Source organism: Artibeus jamaicensis, unplaced genomic scaffold, assembly GCF_021234435.1.
Source record: "Artibeus jamaicensis isolate MK-2021 breed Jamaican fruit bat unplaced genomic scaffold, CSHL_Jam_final contig_3290, whole genome shotgun sequence".
NCBI classification, from domain to species: Eukaryota; Metazoa; Chordata; class Mammalia; order Chiroptera; family Phyllostomidae; genus Artibeus; species Artibeus jamaicensis.
The window spans coordinates 45581-66737 of NW_026521779.1; the positions used below are offsets into that span (position 1 = coordinate 45581).

Here is a 21157-nt window from a genome sequence, read left to right on the forward strand (position 1 = left end):
TACTCAAAGGGGACCTGGCTCATGGGCATCTTTCCTCTCACTTTCAAAGAACAGTGGAAGGTAAGATGCCAGAAAATACACCCAGTGACTCACTTGTGAGCACTTTCATGCTGCTTTGCTGTTTCCACATTTCACATCCAGGTTGGGGTCTGATAAGGAGAGACTACCTTCAGGGGTAGAGATAGTAAGACTCCCTCTGAGACATCCTGGGGCATCTGAAAAGGCCTAACATTGAGAGTGAGGGAGTGTCTGGTGAGGAATGTGGGGTGCACTGAGGCCACTGTGATTAAAGGAGGATGAAAGACATCAATTGGCCAGTGTCTGACAACCTGGCTGCACCCTCGGGTGTGAATGATGATGTCACCCTGGACAGCCCCCAGGCATGCATGACTTCCTCCTCTACCTCAGCATTGAGGGCATTCTTCAATGCCACTGCCACCCTGACTGGAGGAGATGCCTATGGCCCTGATAGTTCTGTACTGTAAGGGATGGTCTGGAGCCTGAGTCAGTTCCTCTGTCTACCCCTCAAGGCCTGAAGAAGGGGATACAGACATTCTTCCAGACCCATCATGCCACAGAAGGTTCCAACCAGAGAGCAGATATAACCACATAAGTCCACAGGCTTTCTAGAGCATCTGGCTCCAGCTCAGCCTAGCCTCTAAAATGCCAGGCAGGATCTGATTTCTGTCCAGCCCCCACAGGGGCATCAGGCTGGAATCTAGGTTATCTGCCCTGTGGGAATCCATGCCATTAGGATGCTACCCTTTGTCCTGTTGCAGACATCAATGAGTGTGAACTACCCTCGGTATCCTGTGGAAAATTCGCCAACTGCCAGAACACAGAGGGGAGCTATTACTGCAGGTGCAACTCGGGATATAGGCTTCATTCTGGGGCAACAGTGTTCAGGAATGAAAATGAGAACACATGTCAAGGTAAGAACCTCCCTGTGTTTTCCACCTGCTTGTCTGTGAAGTTTTAGGTCATTTGGCCCACTTTCCACAACATAAGAGGGCTGTCGTACTTGGTCACCTGCCCTCTCTGAAATCCAAGGCCCAAAACCCTCCACAGAGAGTCATTTCTGGAAGTTCAAAGGATCCCTCCTGCCTTTCTGGCATCTTATTTCCATAAATCAAGAGAGAGGGATGACATCCAAGACTCTTCAGGAGCTCATAGTATGTTGTGTTCCAGCACAATATCCGTCCTCTCCACCGTTACCAGTGACTGCCAGACAAGGACCTTCCCCCACTGCAGCACACATGAGCTCAGCCACACCATACAGACTCTCAGGCCTCCTGGCCTCTAACAGACCCAGTAAGTTTGTCCAGAAACATGGATTCTAGGGTGGGCCCATCTTCCCTGGACAGCCCTGTCCCCAACCAACAACCCCCATACCCTGGCCCCACTTCTCAGCTGCTCAGACTTCATCTATCTCTAAGTGATGCCCTTGAACCACCCCCCAATAATTTCAGCTTACCACGTGAGGACAACGCAGATGACAAGGACCCAGAAGATTGTTGGGTCCAGTCTGGGAAGGACAACACAGACGCCACCACACACACACAAACTTGAAGAGTCAGGTAAATGGAAGAGGCTCCCATCTGAACCAGGCTACAACAGAGGGCACCATCAGGTGGGAGACCAAAGGGCCAGAGCCAAAAAATGTCTGCCACCCCTCACCCATCACACCCACTCCCCTCTCCAGCCAGATAGCCCTCACCTCTGCTGGTCTTCCTCAGACATGGATTCTCACCACTTCCTGCCAGTTTAGGGGATGCCTTCTTAGGAATGAGAAAAAGACACCAGGGATGGCTGGCTGGTGGATATCTGTCATATAGCCTCATCTGTGGAGGACCTGCCTCAGGGATGTTTCTTGGGCCATGTCTCTCGAGATGTCATAGGGTTGGCATGGAGGAGGCACCTCTGCCCTGACAGTGTCAATGGGATTCCAAGGAGAACTCAACCAGTCAGCAGCCACACTTTGGGAATTAGGACAAAGGCCATTCTGAAAACCCAAGATAGGTCCTGCTGGTGAAATGCAGTATTTTCTTTCTACTCAGTCCCCAAGAAGACCCACTCTGTCTCTGTCCCCCACCCCAGCTAGGAGCTTTCCAGGAAAGCTGAGGGTACAGAGGGAGGCAGACAGGTAGGACTCAGGCTGATTCCATCCACTTCCAGAAAACAGAGCATCTAGGCCACCACATTCACCCACAGGACACTAGGAGAAGTCCATGTGAATAAGAAAAGGTGCCAACTGGGCGGGGGGAATTTCCATATTCTATTCATAAACCAGGGTCCCTGAGCTACCAACTGACAGTCTGGTAAGTTACCTGGCCTGACCTGACTCCAGACCCCACCCAAACTCTCTGTCTGTCTATCTGTTTCTCTCTCTCTCTCTCTCTCTCTCTCTCTCTCTCTCTCTCTCTGTCTTTATCTCTCTCACACACACACCCCTAACAAACTGCTGTTTTGTCTGCAGCAGGATTCTCCTTCCCCACCTGGACCCCACACTCTGGAAAGAAGAGCAAGGTGAGTGGTCCCCTGAAGATACCAAGAAGCAGGAAATACCAAAGCACACACATATTTTTTCCAAATTCCCCCACCACCTATGAGGCTCTGTCACCCCCTCATCTTGCCTCTCCCCACTAGCTTTCCTGCTTCTTTTTTTAAAAAATTGTTGATCTGGGGACAGACTTCACATCAGCCTCAGCCCAGGACATCATCCCTGTAAGCATAGGACCCAAGGGAGGCCGGTGGAGGCACCCTATAAAGCATTGCTCTCCAACCTTTTTGGAACCAGGGGTCTGTTTTTCTATGGACAGGGCCAGGGTGGAGGGGCGGGGACAGGAGGCAGAGCTAGGTGAGCTTCCCTGATAGCCAGGTTCCTAACAAGCTACAGACCAGTACTAGCCTGCAGCCCAGGGTTTAGGAAACCCTATCTCAATCCTAACCCCAGACACCTAATTTTTCTTGTTTCAGACACCCAAAGTTGTTAGTTTCTTCTACTTTTTAATGAATATTTTATTTATTTATTTATTTATTTATTTATTTATTTATTTATTTATTTATTGCGATTACACAGATCTTTACTTGTTTCTTCTCTCTATCCTTCTCTTCCACTTCTGTCTTCTCCCCTTCTCCTCTTCCTCTTTTTCCTCCTCTTTCCCTTCCTTCTCTTTCTCCTCCCATTTTCTCTCCTTTTCCTTTTTCATCTTTTCCTTTTCTTCCTTCTCCCCTCCTCCTCTTTTTTTAATTTTAATTCTATGGATATTGTATACATATAAAAGTAATGCATGTATTATATTTGTTCTTTGTCCCTCTTCTTTTCACGAACATGTTTTCTTCAATGTTATGCATTTTGTGTTTTTATTTATTACATCTAAAAAGTTATTCCATCCAAGTATACAAAGAGACACTCCCTTATTTTTATTGCCATATAAAATCCTATATTGCCATATAGGATTTCATTGTGTGGATATACCATAAATTACACATCAAGACCTCTTATAGTGAGTGTTTTGTTGTGATTGTTAGTATGCATATAATACAAATAATGTTTCAATTGTTTACACACACTTCACTGTTCTCACATTTGAATATGAAAAAAAGAATATGCAGACAGGACAAATACTGGATCAAATTTATAATTGTATATTGGCAGATTTTTCCATATTTCAAAATATAGATATTATACCTGCAAACACTTCCACCAGCTCATAATATGAACACTTCATATTATAAAGATGTGTGATTCCTCACACCTCACTACAAGGTTATTATTACATTTTTGAATGTTTACCTGTCTGACAAATAAATAGGGAATCTAGGAAAATTTTTGTATTTTTTATGAGTGAAATGAAATACATTCAAGAGTGGTTCTTATTTCATTCTCTGGAAACAATTTGTTCACATTCTTAGTCTATTTTTCTATTGGTCTGTTGGTATACAGGACCAATACACTCTCACATGCACTTGTGAGAGTGTTTGCTATATAGTTGGGAAATTAGAGTTTTTTTCTTACACCAAAGATTCTCAAGATTTAGTATGCAACAGAATCATTTGGAATATTTGATATTTATTAATTAACATTTTATTAGGAATCAGTTACAAACTTACAGATAAGTTGCAAAAATTAAAAACTCAAATAATATATCTTGCTCTCTATTCAGATGCACCAACTTTAAACATTTATAACTGCACTTCTTTTATCACTTGCACATTTCTCTGTTTCTTCCTCTTTCCTCTCTCCATTCTCACCCCTCCTCCCTACTCCTCCTTCCTCTCCTCGGTACACTGAAATGGAATTGATGGAGAGGATGAGGTTCCTTCTCCTCTCGAATTTATGATTAGTAAAATGAGGCAGAAAATATGAATTTTAAACTATCACTATTAAAAACATAATAGTTTTTATCCATTAACTCAGGATCAAGCTATAAATGTGTAAACATTAGTGACCAGCAAGAACAGGTGTTGGAGGGATGAGGTGAGTGAAGTCCAAGATGGGGAGTTGATAGCTGGACATCGAGTCTCCAGGTACAGACTCGGTCACACAGCATCACATAATGGAGATGGCAAATGGCACTCCACATGGAGCTTCTGTGCCTCAGAGACCCTCACAGGATAACCTATATGCTTACTCATGCCCACAAGTCTTTAAAAAAAAACAACCTATGAGTTCCAGGAGTTGGTCTTAAGTAAGGACTATTCTATTTCTCAATTTTTTTAGTCTGAATCAGTTAAAAGCCTCATAAAATTCTAACATTACCCATAAACATCACAAATCTACATGACTCCTCCATTTCTGAGTTTGTTTCACCAAAAAATAAAAGTAAAAATGGTGGAAGGGTCATTACTCCAGAGCAGGAAAGTGTGACTGATATCTCCTCTTTTCTGGGTCCCAGAAGGAGGATCCTATCCTGGCTGTGATCACCTATGTGGGGCTGAGCGTCTCTCTGCTGTGCCTTCTCCTGGCGGCCCTCACTTTCCTGCTATGCAAAGCCATCCAGAACACCAGCACCTCCCTCCACTTGCAGCTCTGCATCTGCCTCTTCCTGGCCCACCTGCTCTTCCTCATGGCCATCAACAGAACAGAGATTAAGGTACTGACGTCCTCAGGGACCTTTGTCCTGCCTGGGAGATGTGGAATTCATGGGGCCATGCTGCACTGGACCCCATAATAAAATGTCCTTGGGTTCTGGGAAGGTTAGAGGGGTGAGTAGCTAATTTTACACTGACTGACCCAGCTACAGGAGATACTCTCTTTTGACAATTCCACCATATACAACAGAAGTGTTCCCAAAGACGAGGCATAGGACAGGTCCTGGGGCCATGCACCCCTCTGACAATGCTCCCTGGTGACTCTGACTTCTCCCCCAGGTACTGTGTGCCATCATCGCTGGTGCCTTACACTACCTCTACCTGGCCTCCTTTACCTGGATGCTGCTGGAGGGCCTGCACCTCTTCCTCACTGCACGCAGCCTGATGGTGGTCAACTACTCCAGTGTGAGCAGGTTCATGAAGAAATTCATGGTCCTTATGGGCTATGGAGTCCCAGCTGTCATTGTGTCCATTTCTGCAGCGTCCAGGCCTCACCTTTATGGAACACCTGCCCGGTAAATTAAAGTTCACACTGGTCTTATTTTCTCCACATGACCAAGGTCATCAGAGAACCCAATGTAGCACTTTACTTTCACTAGAATATGATAAACAGAAAAACACAGTAGTCACCCAAAGACATCTTCCTGGTTTCATGATTGCATTCCTTAAAAGAAATGTTTTTGAGAACTTAAAATTTCATTGTTTTAAATATTAATTATATAGTATGTTAATTATATATTCACATAATATTGATTGTATTATACTAAAAACTAACATATCATAATAATAAACATTAACAATTATAATTAAAACTTGAGCATCAACTTACACCATACACACAAATAAATTCAAGGTGGATAAAAGATTTAAATATAAGCCGTGACACCATTCAAGTCCTAGAGAAGAACATTGGCAAGAAAATCTCAGATATTTCACACAGCAACATTTTCACTGATATGTCCCCCAGAGCGAGGGACATAAAGGAAAGAATAAACAAATGGAATCTCATCAAAATAAAAACCTTCTGCACAGCTAAAGAAAACAGTATTAAAATAAAAAGAGAATCAACTGTATGGGAAAACATATTTGCCAATATTACCTCAGACGAAGGTTTAATCTCCAAAATATACAAAGAACGTATACGACTCCACTCTAAGAAGACAATCAACCCAATTAAAAAGTGGGTGAAGGATTTGAACAGACACTTTCCCAAGGAGAACATACAGAGGATCCAGAGACACATGAAAAGATGCTCAATATCGCTACCTATCAGAGAGATGTAAATTAAAACCACAATGAGATACCACTTCACACTGGTCAGAATGGCCATCATAAACAAAGCAACAAACAACAAGTGTTGAAGAGGGTGTAGAGAAAAGGGGACCCTAGTTCACTGTTGGTGGGTTGCAGACTGGTACAGCCACTGTGGAAAACAGTATGGAATTTTCTCAGAAAAATTAAAATGGACCTGCCTTTTGTCTCTGCAATTCCACTACTGGGATTATATCCTAAGAACTGTGAAACACCAATCCAAAAGAACCTATGCACCCCAATGTTCATAGCAGCACAATTTACAATAGCCAAGGGTTGAAAGAAATCTAGGTGCCCATCAGTAAATGAATGGATAAAAAAAACTATGGTACATTTACAGAATAAAATTCTATGCAGCAGAAAGAAAGAAGGAGCTACTGCCCTTTGCAATAGCATGGATGGAACTGGAAAGCATTATGCTGAGTGAAATAAGTCAGGCAGTGAAAGACAAATACCATATGATGTCACCTTTAACAGGAAGCTAAACAACAAAACAAACAAGCAAGCAAAATATAACCAAAGACACTGAAGTAGAGAACAGGCTGACAGTGACCAGAGGGGAGAGGGGAGGGAATTTCAGGGGAAAAGGATAGGGGTTTACAGGAACGAGTATTAAGGACACATGGACAAAAATTAAGGGGGGTAGAAATGGGAGGGAGGTGGGGAGCAGTGGGGGGTGGGCTGGGATGGAAGTAAAAGACAGAAAACTGTACTTGAACAACAATTAAAATAAATAAATTTTAAAAACAATTATAAATTAATATATTGTTAAATTAGCTGGCACATATCTTTTAGATTTAAATATTTAAATATCAATTTTATATTAATGACTCTATTACATTAACAAACATGATACATGATATTAATCCCATTTTGTATATTAATATAATTTTCATTACATTTAATGTTTCAAATCTTCTAGAAAGCAAAACTGGAAATGAAGAAATGGCATTGGTTGGTATAACTTACTTCTCTCCTCAGTTTAAAGAAAAAAGGAGGATGATTTAGAAAATGAAACTGTGATCACTAGAGCTAAGATTTAGAGATAACATCTGACATGCAATCATTGTTCTGAACAGTTTTCACGTATCAACCCAAGTCGTCCTCCGAACAATCCACTGGGGTAGAAACCAGTGTTGTATGAGTTTTATGAATGAGGAAACTGGGGCACAGAGATGACCAACACGGCTCAGATCACACAATTGGTCGGTGGCAGAGCCAGGACCAAATCCAGACAGTGTGTCATTTACATACTCCTGTGCTGATAAAATTCATGTTTGCTGACATCAGAGGAGCCCTGGCAAGCTGGCCCTCCTATATAACTTGCATCAAAGTCAGCAGATTTTACCTCCAAAAGACCACAAAGTAAATATTGCAGCTTTGTGAGCCATGTGGTCTCTGTTGCAACTATTCACCCCTGTCCTTGTAGCCCAAGAGCCACTGTAGACAATATGGAAAATGAATGAGTGCAACTGTGTTCCAGTAAAACACATTTACAAAGTCAAGTGGTGGCCCCATTGACCCACAAGGTACAGTTTACCAACACAGCCTCAGTAGTGTTCACTTTGAGTGTTCTGGTTGGTGGCCTTGAGTTACTACATTTTCTTAAGCATCATATGTCACCCTGTGATCACTTGAGTCTCAGTGTTGTCTTGAGGAATAAATTATGTAATGCATATGAGCCTGAATTACTACTATGAATCTATTGTTATATATTGCATTGTCATTTGGCATGCCCCCAGATTTTCTCACCTTCTTTACACCTGCTCATTCTTTACATCTCAGAATGAACACAATCAGTTCTCTCAGGGACCCTTTTCAACAACCTGAACCTCCTATACCCCATACTAGGCTATTGCTCCAGCTACCTGTTCTCATATCTCCTCACACTTGATCACAAAACTCATCACCTTGATTGTTCCTATTGTTTAATTGGTGACCTTTCCACCCAGCTAGGGCCTCCCTGAAAAATGAGACCAGTCTATCTTAATTTCAGTTGGATCTTCAGGCCATCACAGATCGTAATACAGAGGAGACACAATAGTTGCCCAATAAATTATAAATTAATTTACTAATTGATTCTTATCTTTTTGTTAAAACACATTTTTTCCTGCTAGCATATCTGGGGTCCAAGACTTAAAATACTTATTTAAAATAAATTTATCTTTTCTTAAAACCATATTATTATGGCATGATTGATTTGTAAAACTCTACATAGTCAATACATGTAAACTGATGAGTTTGAAGATAAGTAAACAGCCAGGACCATTACCATCATCAAGGCCACACCCAAACTTTCAGTTATGAAAAAAATAAGATAAGGAGATCTAGACAGCATAGTGCCTATAATTATCAATATTGTATTATATACTTAAAATTTACTAAGAGGATAATTCTTAGCATAAATATTCTTACCAAAAAAAATCAACAATAATATTAACAAAAAGTAAACAGAAGAAACTGTGGGAAGTGAAGGATATTTTAATTTATTGATTGTTTACCCACAAAAGCAAATAGATTCTTCAATCCCTTTTCATCTCTCTCCTAGATGCTGGCTCCACACACAACAGGGATTTGTATGGATCTTCCTTGGCCCTGTCTTCATCATCATCTCTGTGAGTAAAGGATGGCATCAGAGCATCCCTCCTGCTCAGCTGAGGGTCAGTCAAAGAGCAGGTGTATAAAAGGGGTAACAGGCAGGATGAGCAAACATTCTTGTTTTCCCAGGACCGAAGGGGCTTACAGAATGCAAAACTGCTAGTTTAAAACAAGGATGGGGGTGTTTCCTGAGACATTGGAATTTCAGTGCTAAATTGTGGAAATTCCTGTGTAAAACGGGACAAGTTAACCCACCCATTACAGGACAAGAGGGATCATGAGTTACTGGATGGTTGGTCAATTTTTCTGATACAAAAGCTTATTACCTGCTGAGTTAGGTGTTTGATGAGCTAGGAGGAAGCTATACAGATGTAGAATATATTCAATATGCCTCATGGGGTTTCCACAGATTAACTTGGCTTTCTTTCTGATGACCCTCTGGATTCTGAAAAGCAAGCTCTCCTTGCTCAACAATGATGTCTCCTTCCTCCAGAACACGAGGTGAGATGGGTCATAGGGGCAAACTGCCCCACACAAAGCAGGGTTTATGAGCATGGCCCTATGGTTCCAAGCTTCTGGTATCCTTCCACAGGGATTCTGAGGGTATGGGAGGAGAAAAGCAGCCACCCTCCCTGGACATCTGCTCAGATACTGTGCTTTGCTGCCAAACGCAAGCCAGAAATATTTTGTTTCTCTATAAATCCAGCATGAAATTACCTCAACTACAGAGGGATTGACTTTGTTCTGTCATATGTGGATTATATCCATGGCCCTGTGAAAATATTCAAAGAATGTTTACATCTTTATAAAACTCTTAGGAAATCACCTACCTGTTCCCAGAACCCCAGCATTCACCTGCATGCCCACACCTTCATGGAGGTTCTTCCATCTGTCTTCTTCACTCCTACACCTGCTATAATCAGGCTCTTTATGCATATGCCACATCTTCTGAAAGACTAGGGGTGTCCTTTGCTTTCCTCAACTTTGCACAGAATTAATGGCCTCTATTCTTAGCAAAGCATACCTGGGAACAGTTTATGGAAAGGAGAAGACAGTACCAATCCTGGATGGGACCTGGGCAGAGAGAGCTCGCATGTCACAAATATTATAAATAACCATTTGCTTTAGTCTTTCCATAAGACTGTAAGGTCTGTGAAGACAGAAATTGTCTTTGTTATTTCCAATGCCCAAGACCTATCACAGAGTTTGGTGCACTAAAGTTCCTAGTAATGTCAGTTGAATAAAATCTGGAACATTCATGATACATCATGATCATTTTGAAACCCACATAAAGAATTATCACTACCTTAACCCTGGCTAGTGTGGCTCAGCAGATTGAGTGCTGGCCTCCAACACAAAAGGTTGCCAGCTTGATTCCCAGTCACGGCACATGCTAGGGTTGCAGGCCAGGTCCCCACGTCGGGTATGCAAGAGGCACTGATCTCTCACACATCTCTCCCTCTTTCTTTTTCTTTTTCCCTCCTTTTCCCTCTCTCTAAATAAATAAATTTTAAAAATCAATAAATAAACTCTTTTTAAACAAAGAATTAGCATTACCTCTGTCCAACTAATATTGTCATCCTGAACACAGAGAGCACTTCTTTTGAGGGAATCAAAATCAGGGAGTAAAGATCAAAGTAGATCACAATTCAGTCACATGCCTCCATGGGGTAAAGATGAGAGTGGCTTTGATTCTGTTGCTCTGGGTGCACCATGGGCCTCATTTCTCCTCCTATTCAGGAAGCTAACATTTAAAGCAATGGCCCATCTCTTCATCTTGGGCTGTGCATGGTGTCTGGGAATCCTGCAGCTGGGCCCAGCTGCCCATGCCATGGCCTATCTCTTCACAATCATCAACAGCCTGCAGGGTGTCTTCATCTTCCTGGTGTACTGTCTCCTCAGCCAGCAGGTACCACAGTCCCACTCCCACCCAGCACCCTTTCTATTCTCAGTCCTCTCAGTGAGCTGACTCAGAACATGCTTTGCCTCTACAGGTCTGGGAGCAATACAGGCAATGGTTGAAAAGGATCAAGAAAACCAAAGTGGACTCTGAGAAGTACACCCTCTCCAGCATGGCCATGTCTGAAGCTTCCAAAGACAATGTGGTAGGTCCCATATTGCTCTCAGAGCCCTTAACCAACTGATCCACTCAAGAAGCTCATGCCCATCACACTAGACAACCTATGTCTACAGCAGGAGATGCCCTAGCACAGCTCCCACTGCCCTCACTTGTGGACTCACTCCAAGGCATTTTCTTGTCATAAATAGAGGTTTACCTGTACTTTCACTCACTGTGTTTCTGTGCTCACCTTAACCTTGCAAATGATTACCTTCTCACTCCCCATGTGTGTAGAACACCCACTTTGTGTGATATGGTGCATGTGGTTTTTAATCTTACTAAGTGAGAAGACACAAAACTTCCTCATAAGCAGAGAGAGAAGTTATGGTCAGCTCAACAAGTGGGAACTAGTGATGTGAAGCTGTGATGCTCAAAGTGTAGTCATAGCACCACACTTTGTCCCAAGTCATTCCAGGCTTGGGAAAAAAACAAACACATGGTATATGTCATCATAACAGTCAGGGAAATAGTTGTTAGGTTGGATTTCAGACTTTCCATCAGAGTCTGCTACCATTTCTCATGTTTTCAACACACACAAATAATGCAAAGCCAGGATGGAGAATTGCAGGGGGCTGAGGAGAGACCCTAGTGATGGCAATGAACATTTGTACATTCTGGTTAATAAAACCTTGTCTCATGCTTTTATTCACATGTTCTTCACATCTGCACTTGGAAATAAGTATTATTATGTTCCCACTTGGTAGGTGAAGAAAGTGGGACTCACAGGGTCTATACAAATTGTGAAAGGTTTTATTTTATTTTTTATAATATATTTTATTGATTATGCCATTACAGTTGTTTTTATTCTTCCCCCTTCATTCCCCTCCATCCTGCACAGCCCTCCCCCCACACTCCCCCCTTTAGTTCATGTCCAGGTGTCATATGTTCTTTCACTTCTACATTTCCCACACTACTCTTGCCCTCCCCCTGTCTATTTTCTCCCCACTGTCTATGCTACTTATTCTCTGTACCCTCTCCCCCTTCTCCTCCTCCCATTCCCCTATTGCTAACCCTCCATGTGATCTCCACTTCTGTGGCTCCTCTCCTGATCTAACTGTCCACTTTGTTTTTGTTTTAGGTGTAGTTGTTAATAACTGTTAATTTGCTGTCCTTTCACTGTTCATATTTTTTTATCTTCTTTTTCTTAGGTAAGTCCCTTTAACACTTCATATAATAAGGGCTTGGTGATGATGAACTCCTCTAACTTGACTTTATCTGAGAAGCACTTTATCTGCCCCTCCATTCTAAATGAAAGCTTTGCTGGGTAGAGCAATCTTGGATGTAGGTCCTTGCTTTTCATGGCTTGGAATACTTCTTTCCAGCCCCTTCTTGCCTGCAAGGTCTCTTTTGAGAAATCAGCTGACAGTCTGATGGGAACTCCTTTGTAGGTAACTGCCTCCCTTTCTCTTGCTGATTCTAGAATCCTCTCCTTATCTTTAATCTTGGGTAATGTAATTATGACGTACCTTGGTGTGTTCTTCCTTGGGTCCACCTTCTTTGGTATTGTCTGAGCTTCCTGGACTTCCTGGAAGTCTATTGCCTTGGCCAGATTGGGGAAGTTCTCCTTTATTATTTGTTCAGATAAGTTTTCCACTTGTGGCTCTTTCTCCTCCCCTTCTTGTACCCCGTAATTCGGATGTTGGAACATTTAAAGATGTCCTGGAGGTCCCTGAGCCTCTCCTCATTTTTTTTTGAATTATTGTTTCTTCATTCTTCCCTGGTTGGATGTTTGTTTCTTTTTTCTGGTCCACTCCATTGATTTGAGTCCCGGTTTTCTTCCCATCACTATTGGTTCCCTGTACATCTTCCTTCATTTCACTTAGTGTAGCCTTCATTTTTTCATCTAATTTGCAACCAAATTCAACCAATTCTGTGAGCATCCTGATTACCAGTGTTTTGAACTATGCTTCTGATAGATTGGCTATCTCTTCATCCCTTGGTTGTATTTTTTTTTTCGGGAGCTTTGATCTGTCCTTTCATTTGAGTCTTTTTTTTTTTTTTGTCTTGGTATGCTTGTTACGTATAGTAAGGGTCAGAGCCTTAGCTGTTCACCAGGGCGAGGCAACCCATGTCACTGCACTGTGACACTGTAGGTGGGGAGGGAGTCTGAGAGGGAATAATGTCCCTTGCTTTGCTCTCTGTTGGATTTTAGTCACTTCCCCCACTTCCCACAAGCAAATTGGGTCCTTCTGGTGCTGATTCCCATGTGGGTAAGTTTGTATACATTCTAGGACCCTGTGGGTCTCTCCAACAAACTTTCCTGTGAGGCTGGGAGTCTCTTCCTGATCCTCAACCCCCAGAGGTGTTATTCATCAGTGATTTGAGGCTTTATTTCCCCATGCTGGGGCTCTAGGTTTCCCAGTCTGTCCTGCTTCCCAATTGTTTCTTGTGGTTTATCTGCCCAGTTCACAATCTACTGCCTCAGCGGGTCTGCCTGCTGCTGCCTTACCAGCCAGCTGAAGCCTTGTGTGCCCTGCTCCTCAGTTTGATGCCTCACTGGGTCCACCAGCTGCTGCCACAAGTCCTCTCTGCCACAAGTCCTCTCTGTCAGGGTGCCCATCTCCACCCCTCCTACCAATCTGGATGAATGTGTCTTTAACTCCTTGGCTGTCAGACTTTCATACAGTTTGGGTTTCTGTCAGTGCTGGTTGTTTTTTGCTTTTAAATTGTTCTCCTTTTTTGGTTGTGCAAGGAGGCACAGTGTGTCTATATATGCCTCCATCTTGGCTGCAAGTCTTTTTTTTCTTTTGCAAGATTGTTTCAGCTATTTTGGATGCTTTGAAGTCCCATGCAAATTTAGAATGTGCTTGTCAATTTCTGAAAAAAATTTAACTGAGATATTGATAAGGAGTTGTTGACGCTGTATATCAATGTGGAGGTACTGTCAGCGTAACTATATTAAGCCCTTTGATCTATGAACATGCAATATTTTTTTCATTTTTTTAGTTTCTTTGATGTCTTTTGACAATGTTTTCTAGTTGTCATTTTACAAGTCTGGCACTTTTTAACACCATATTATTTTTACCCTTCTCAGGAGGAGTAAATTAACAACTAAACCAAATGATCCTGTCTCCTGGAAAAATGAGGAAAACACTGACCTGTCATCCTTTGGGCAAAGAGTACAGAAAATACTTTTCTGTCTGTTACCAGTAACTGATTCAGGCACCTTTATGGGAGAGAGCATGCACAAAATGTTTGACATTCAACTGCTAGAGAACTGGGATTTTATGGTCCACACAGCATGCTCAGCTCACTCCCATACAGTCAGGGAGCTATGATCCAGTTCCTCGGTTGTCTTGGGTTAAGCCCTGAACTTCAGCCTGTTTTTCTACAAAAATGTCCCTCAAGCATAACAAGGAAAACCATCCTCAAACATCTTTCTTATGAGAGCATAAAAAAAGAAAGTAATGTCCAGTCAAGTACCTGTATTTGGTCTCCCTACCTGCATGCCTTGACTTCTTTACTTTTCATGTCTAGAGACTTACTGATTTTTCACTCAAAAAATAGTTTTCTTACAATTTGCTTCACAGAGATCCCAGGTCCTGATTTCAGCTTATATGGAAAAAAAAAGTTAGAGTAAAATCAATACAGTCTGTACATCCTTACATTTTACAAATGGAGCTTGGAAAAGGCGTATATTCCTACAGCACATCGTGTAAGATGTATTTATATTTATTATTTCATCCAAAGCATGTGATCTAGGCAAGATCTAATTCCAGAGCAATTACACCTGAAAGAAATTTCCTGTGGGTTTCCACAGACCACATTTGTATAATCTGAACACCACAGAAAATGACTGTAAATGGTTAGAACATTAAAAACATTTATGAGTCCATAGTGATATCTAAAAATGTCAGCCAATGATTGTAAAAGACAAGATAAAAGTAGAAAGTTACAATTTTTCAATAAATACTGAGTAAATGGCACTAAACACAATGTGAAAAGCTATTGGAGAACAGGCTAGTCCTACAGTGCCCAAAAAAACCACCTCGCAGATTAGTGGTTGATTACAAGGGCTAAAGTGCACATTGACAATAGGGAGATCTGAACTTAATGATCAGCTTCACATTGTCAATATTGGGAAACCTGACTTTATATATCTCCTGATAAGACATGAAGTTACAACATCCCATGTGCAGTAAATAATGAATTATGTGCAAGTCACTCTACCCTAAATCTAACCCAGCTTTTAGATGGAGGGTTAGAAAACCATAACATGCAGGCTAAATCTGGGCCTCTGCCTGCTTTTGTAAATAAAGTTTTATTGGAACACATCAAAGTCATTCACTGCTGGGTTGTCTATGGCTCCTTTCATACTATAATGTCAGAGCTGAGTAGCTATGAAAGACACTGCAAAGCCACAAAACCAGAAAAATATTTACTAACTATCCCATTATAGAAAGAGCTTGCTGAGATCTGTTCTTTCAGACCTAAATATCAGTATACATGGAATATAAGGAACAGAATAAGAAGTTAACTGACATCATGAGGAAGCAATCAGAAAAATCAAGAATATAGAGCATTAAGCAAGTCAGGTGATTTGGACACTTTTAAAGTCAGTATCATTATAAAAAATAGTTACTATCACTTGAAAAAATGATTACAGGCTATTCTAGAAAACAGATGAAAACAACATAGTAGTCAAATTCAATGTTAATTATATTGAGATTCTGATTTAGAAACACAACCATAAAAATATTTTGGAGGCAATTGGGAAATCTACATATATCAGATATTATAATTATTATTAATAAATGTCTAATCACTATGTTGTAAACCTGAAACTAATAAATATTATATATAAACTATAATTTTAAAATAAAATTTTTTGGCATAATAATAGTTTCACAGGAGAATTTTGCAAAACATTCAAGGGAGAGATAATGTTTATCCTTCTCAGACTATTCCAAAAATTCCAAGAAGATGGAAGACTCCCAAATGCTTTTTGTGAAACCAGCATCATCCCAATCCCAAAACCAGATAAAGACACAACAAAGAAAGGAAATTATAGGCCAATATCACTGATGAACATAGATGCTAAAATCCTCAACAAAATTTTGGCAAATCACATTCAGCAATTCATTAAAAAGATCATACAGGAGTATGATCTTTTGGCCCAGCTAAGATGAGGGCATAGGTAGAAACACTTTGCTTCCTTGCACAACTAAGAGAAGGATAACAACCAATTTAGAAACAATAAATAATAGCAAACTCCATGGAACTCCAACAACCAAGGAGTTAAAGAAACATTCATCCACCAGTCAGGGCACATACCTGGGTTGCAGTCCGGTTCCCTGCAGGCCATTTCCCAGGAGGGGATGCACGAAAGGCAACCATACATTGATGTTTCTCCTCCTCTCTCCTTCCCTTCCCCTCCAAAGATAAATAAATAAAAATCTTTTAAAAAAAAGAAAAGAAAAGAAACAGTCATCCAGACCAGTAGGAGGGGGTGGAGACAGACAACCAGGCAGGTGGAGAGGACCCTGCAACAAGTTGGTGGACCTCTCGGGTGAGGATGGGCTGGCTCACCAGGAAACTATAGACTCAAAACTTCTAGCAGGCCCTAGCTGGTGTGGCTCAGTGGGTTGAGCACAGGCCTATGAACCAAAGAGTTACTGGTTCAATTTCTAGTCAGGGAACATGCCTGGGTTGTGGGCCAGGTCCCCAGTAGGGGGGGCACATAAAAGGCAATGACACATTGATATATCTCTCCCTCTCTTTCCATCTCCCAATAAGTAAATAAATAAAATCTTTTTTAAAAAACCCTGTAGCAGTAAAATACTATGGGCATGGTGAAGGCAGGAGAAACTCCCAGTCTCACAGGAGAGTTCATTGGAAAGTAGGGCTACAGCGCAGTGAGCAAGTTGCATTTTTCCCTCTCTGACTCCTTCCCCACCGACAGTACCACAACACAACAGCAAAGGGTTTCCCCACCCTGACAAATATGGAAGGGTCTGCACCCTTACAACTTAACAGGTGCACTGAGACAAAGAAATGTAACCCAAATGAAAAAACAGATCAAAACTCCAGGAAAAAAGCTAAGTGATGAGGAGACAGACAACCTATCTCATGCAGAGTTCAAAAAACTGGTAATCAGGATGCTAACAGAATTGACTGATCTTGGTTACAAAATAAAGGAAGAAAGGAAGGCTATACAAAGTAAAATAAAGCAAAATATACAGGGAGCCAACAGTGAAGGGAAAGAAACCAGGACTCAAATGGATTATTTGGAACAAAAGAAAGAAAGAAATTTTTTTTAAAAAGAACAAAATGAGGACACAAGAATTCAAAAAAATGAGGGGAGGATTAGGAACTCTGGAATAACTTTAAGGGCTCCAACATTTAAATCATAACGGTGCCAGAAGGAGAAGAACAACAGCAGGAAATTGAAAACTTATTCGAACAAATAATGAAAGAAAATTCCCCCAATCTGGTGAAGGAAATAGACTTACAGGAAGTCCAGGAAGCTCAGAGAGTCCCAAAAAACTGTACCCAAGGAGGTACAGACCAAAGCACATCATAATTAAGTTACCCAAAATTAAAGATAAAGAGAGAATCTTAAAAGTAGCAAGAAGAAAGGAAAGAGTTACCTACAAAGGAGTGCCCATAGACTATCAGCTGATTTCTCAAAAGAGACCTTACAGGTAAGAAGAATCTGGAGAGAAGTATTTGAAGTCATAAATGGCAAGGACCTACATCCAAGATTTCTCTATCCAGCAAAGCTAACATTTAGAATGGATGGGCAGATAAAGTGCTTTCCAGATAAGGTCAAGTTAAAAGAGTTCATCATCACCAAGCCCTTATTATATGAAATGTCAAAGGGACTTATCTAAGAAATAGAAGAAAATAAAAAACTATGAACAGTAAAATGACAACAAACTCATAGCTATCAACAACTGTACCTAAAAAAATAGAAACTAAGCAAACAACTAGAACAGAAACAGAATCACAGAAATGAAGAACTCATGAAAGATTATCAATAGGGAGAGGGGAAAGGTGAGGGCATAAGAACCATAATTGGTAGGCATAAAATAGGTGTAGGTTAAGAATAGTATAGGAAACATAGAAGCCAAAGAACTTATATATACACCCCATAGACATGAACTAAGGGGAGGCAAGGCTGGACGGTGGGGGGTGAAGGGCAAAGGAGTATAAAGGGGAGAAAACAATTGGGACAACTGTAATAGCATAATCAATAAAATATACTAACTAAAACAAAAGATTATACACCTTGATCAAGTAGAATTCATCTCAGGGATGCAAGGATGATACAATATTTCCAAATCAATAAATTTAATAATCACATGAACAAAATGAAAGACAAAAATCACATGCTCATATCAACAGATGCAGAAAAAAGCATTTATAAAAGCAGCAATATCTTTGCTGTTATATATCCTAGGGCAGGGGATGTAAAAGAAAAAATAAACAAATGGTACTACATCAAATTAAAAAGCTTCTGCATGCCAAAAGAAAACATCAGCAAAATGAAAAGGGAACAAACAATATAGAAAAATACATTTGCTAACAATACCTCAGACAAGACTTTGACCTCCAAAACATATAAAGAACTCACATGACTCCACTCCAGGAAGACAATCCAATTAAAAAATGGGCAAGGGACCTGAACAGACACTTCTCCAAGGAGGACATACAGAGTGTTCAGAGACATATGAAAAGATAGTCAGCATCGCTAGCCATCAGAGAGATGCAAATTAAAACCACAATGAGATACCTTGGTCAGAATTATATACCCTGGTCACACTGGTCAGAATGGCCATCATAAACAAATCAAGAAACAACAAGCATTGAGGTTATGGTGGAAACGGAACCCTAGTACACTTTTGGTGGGAATGCAGACTGGTACAGCCACTATGGAAAACAGTATGGAATTTCCTCAGAAAACTAAAAATGAAACTGCATTTTGACCCAGAAATTCCACTGCTGGGATTATACTCTAGAAACTTTGAAACACCAATCCAAAAGAACCTATGCACCCAATGTTCATAGCAGCACAATTTACAATAGCCAAGTGCTGGAAGCAACCTAAGTGCCCATCAGAAAATGAATGGATCAAAAAACTATGGTACAGACTTCTGCCAAGACGAAGGCATAGGTGGAAACACCTTGCATCCTCGCACAACCAAATCTAAAAACAATAAAGTTTTAACAACAATAAACACAACCAAACCACACAGAAAATTGACAATACAGAATCCGAAAACAACAAAATGCTCAGCTAAACTGGTAGGAGAGGCGAAGTCAGCAGCAGAGCAGGTTGGCCAAAAAGATCCCAGACTGCAGTGGTGCGCAGGAAGCTGAGGGTGCGGATCCCAGGTGCGGGCTAGCTACAGGCAGAACCAAGGAAAGAGGCACAGCAGGCTATCTGCAGTAGGTCGAGCATTTGCCTGCAGATAAACCAGTGAAGAGGTGAGCATTGAGACCGCACAACCCAGGGTTGTGGGCTCGCACATTTCCGCTCAGATAAACAGGCGGGGGTGAGCGGTGGGATGAAATGGGCAAGCAGACAGGACTGCCATTGCTCCCTCTCTGACCCCGCCCCCACATACAGTGTCACAAACCAGCAACCTGGGTGGCCCCGCCATGGTAAATAACCAAGGCTCCGCTCCTCATAGGTAACAGGCACAAACAAATAAAAACATGGATCAAGAACAACTCAGAGCCCCAGAGCCGATAAATCTAAGAGATGAAGAAATAGCCAAACTTTCAGATGCACAGTTCAAAACACTGGTGATCAGGATGGTCACAGAACTGGTTGATTTTAGTCACAAATTAGAGGAACATATGAAGGCTAAACTAATTGAAATGAATGGTAATGCACAGGGAACCAATAGTAATGGAAAGGAAATTGGGACTCAAATCAAGGGAGTAGACCAGAAGGAAGGAAAAAAATGACCAAACAGAAAAGAAGGAAGAAACAAGCATTCAAAGAAATGAGGAGAGGCTTAGGAACCTCCAGGACATCTTTAAACGCTCCAACATCCGAATTATAGGGGTACCAGAAGGGGGAAAGGAACAGCCACCAGTGGAAAACTCATTTGAACAAATAATAAAGGAGAATTTCCCCAATCTGGCAAAGGAAATAGACTTCCAGAAAATCCAGGAAGCTCAGAGAGTACCAAAGAAGTTGGACCCAAGAAGGAACACACCAAGGCACATCAGAATTACATTAGCCAAGATGAAAATGAAGGAGAGAATCCTAGAAGCAGCAAGAGATAAGGGGACAGTCACCTACAAAGGAGTTCCCATCAGACTGTCAGCTGATTTCTCAAAAGAGACCTTACAGGCAAGAAGGGGCTGGAAAGAGGTATTCCAAGTCATGAAAACCAAAGACCTACAACCAAGATTGCTCTATCCAGCAAAGTTTTCATTTAGAATGGAAGGACAGATAAAGTGCTTCTCAGATAAGACCAAATTCAAGGAGTTCGTTATCGCCAAGCCCTTATTATATGAAATGTTAAAGGGACTTATCTAAGAAAAAGAAGATAAAGAAACATGAACAGGGAAAGGACAACAAGCTCACAGTTATCAACAACCACACCTAAAACGAAAGCAAACTAAAAGGACAGCTAGATCAGGAGTGAACAATAGAAATGAAGATCACAAGGAGGGTTAGCAACAGGGGAGTGGGAGGAGGAGAAGGGGGGAGAAGGTACAGAAAACAAGTAGCATAGACAGTAGATAGAAAATAGATAGGGGGGAGGGTAAGAATAGTATGGGAAATATAGAATCTAAAGAACTTGAGACACGTGTTCATGAAGTAAAGGGGGGGAATGGTGGGGGAGGGGTGCGCAGGGGGGAGGGGAATGAAGAGGGGGATATAGAACAACTGTAATGGCATAATCAATTTAAAAAAGAAAAACTATGGTACATTTACACAATGGAATACCACTCAGCAAAGAGAACAAGGGAGCTCCTACACTTTGCAACAGTATGGATGGAACTGGAGAGCATAATGCTAAGTGAAATAAGCCAGGAGGTAAAGGACAAATACCATATGATATCACCTTCAAC

At 41.3% G+C, this 21157-nt stretch overlaps 1 protein-coding gene across 7 annotated transcripts in view; it reads left to right on the forward strand.

Moving 5' to 3' along the window:
* Positions 1-15866, forward strand: part of LOC119056036 (adhesion G protein-coupled receptor E2-like) — a 37269-nt gene extending 21403 nt beyond the window's left edge. For 5 of the 7 annotated variants that reach the window (XM_053663803.1, XM_053663805.1, XM_053663809.1 and 2 more), the window contains 11 exons: positions 780-932; positions 1189-1311; positions 1470-1577; positions 2477-2526; positions 4899-5096; positions 5374-5609; positions 8954-9020; positions 9413-9504; positions 10744-10912; positions 10998-11108; positions 14157-15866. In XM_053663803.1, coding sequence (XP_053519778.1) covers positions 780-932; positions 1189-1311; positions 1470-1577; positions 2477-2526; positions 4899-5096; positions 5374-5609; positions 8954-9020; positions 9413-9504; positions 10744-10912; positions 10998-11108; positions 14157-14165 — 1316 coding nt within the window. In that variant the 3' untranslated portion in view covers positions 14166-15866. The remainder of the gene's footprint in view (positions 1-779; positions 933-1188; positions 1312-1469; positions 1578-2476; positions 2527-4898; positions 5097-5373; positions 5610-8953; positions 9021-9412; positions 9505-10743; positions 10913-10997; positions 11109-14156) is intronic. The other 2 variants (XM_053663804.1, XM_053663808.1) reach the window with 2 other exon arrangements.
* The last annotated feature ends 5291 nt before the right edge of the window (positions 15867-21157 follow it).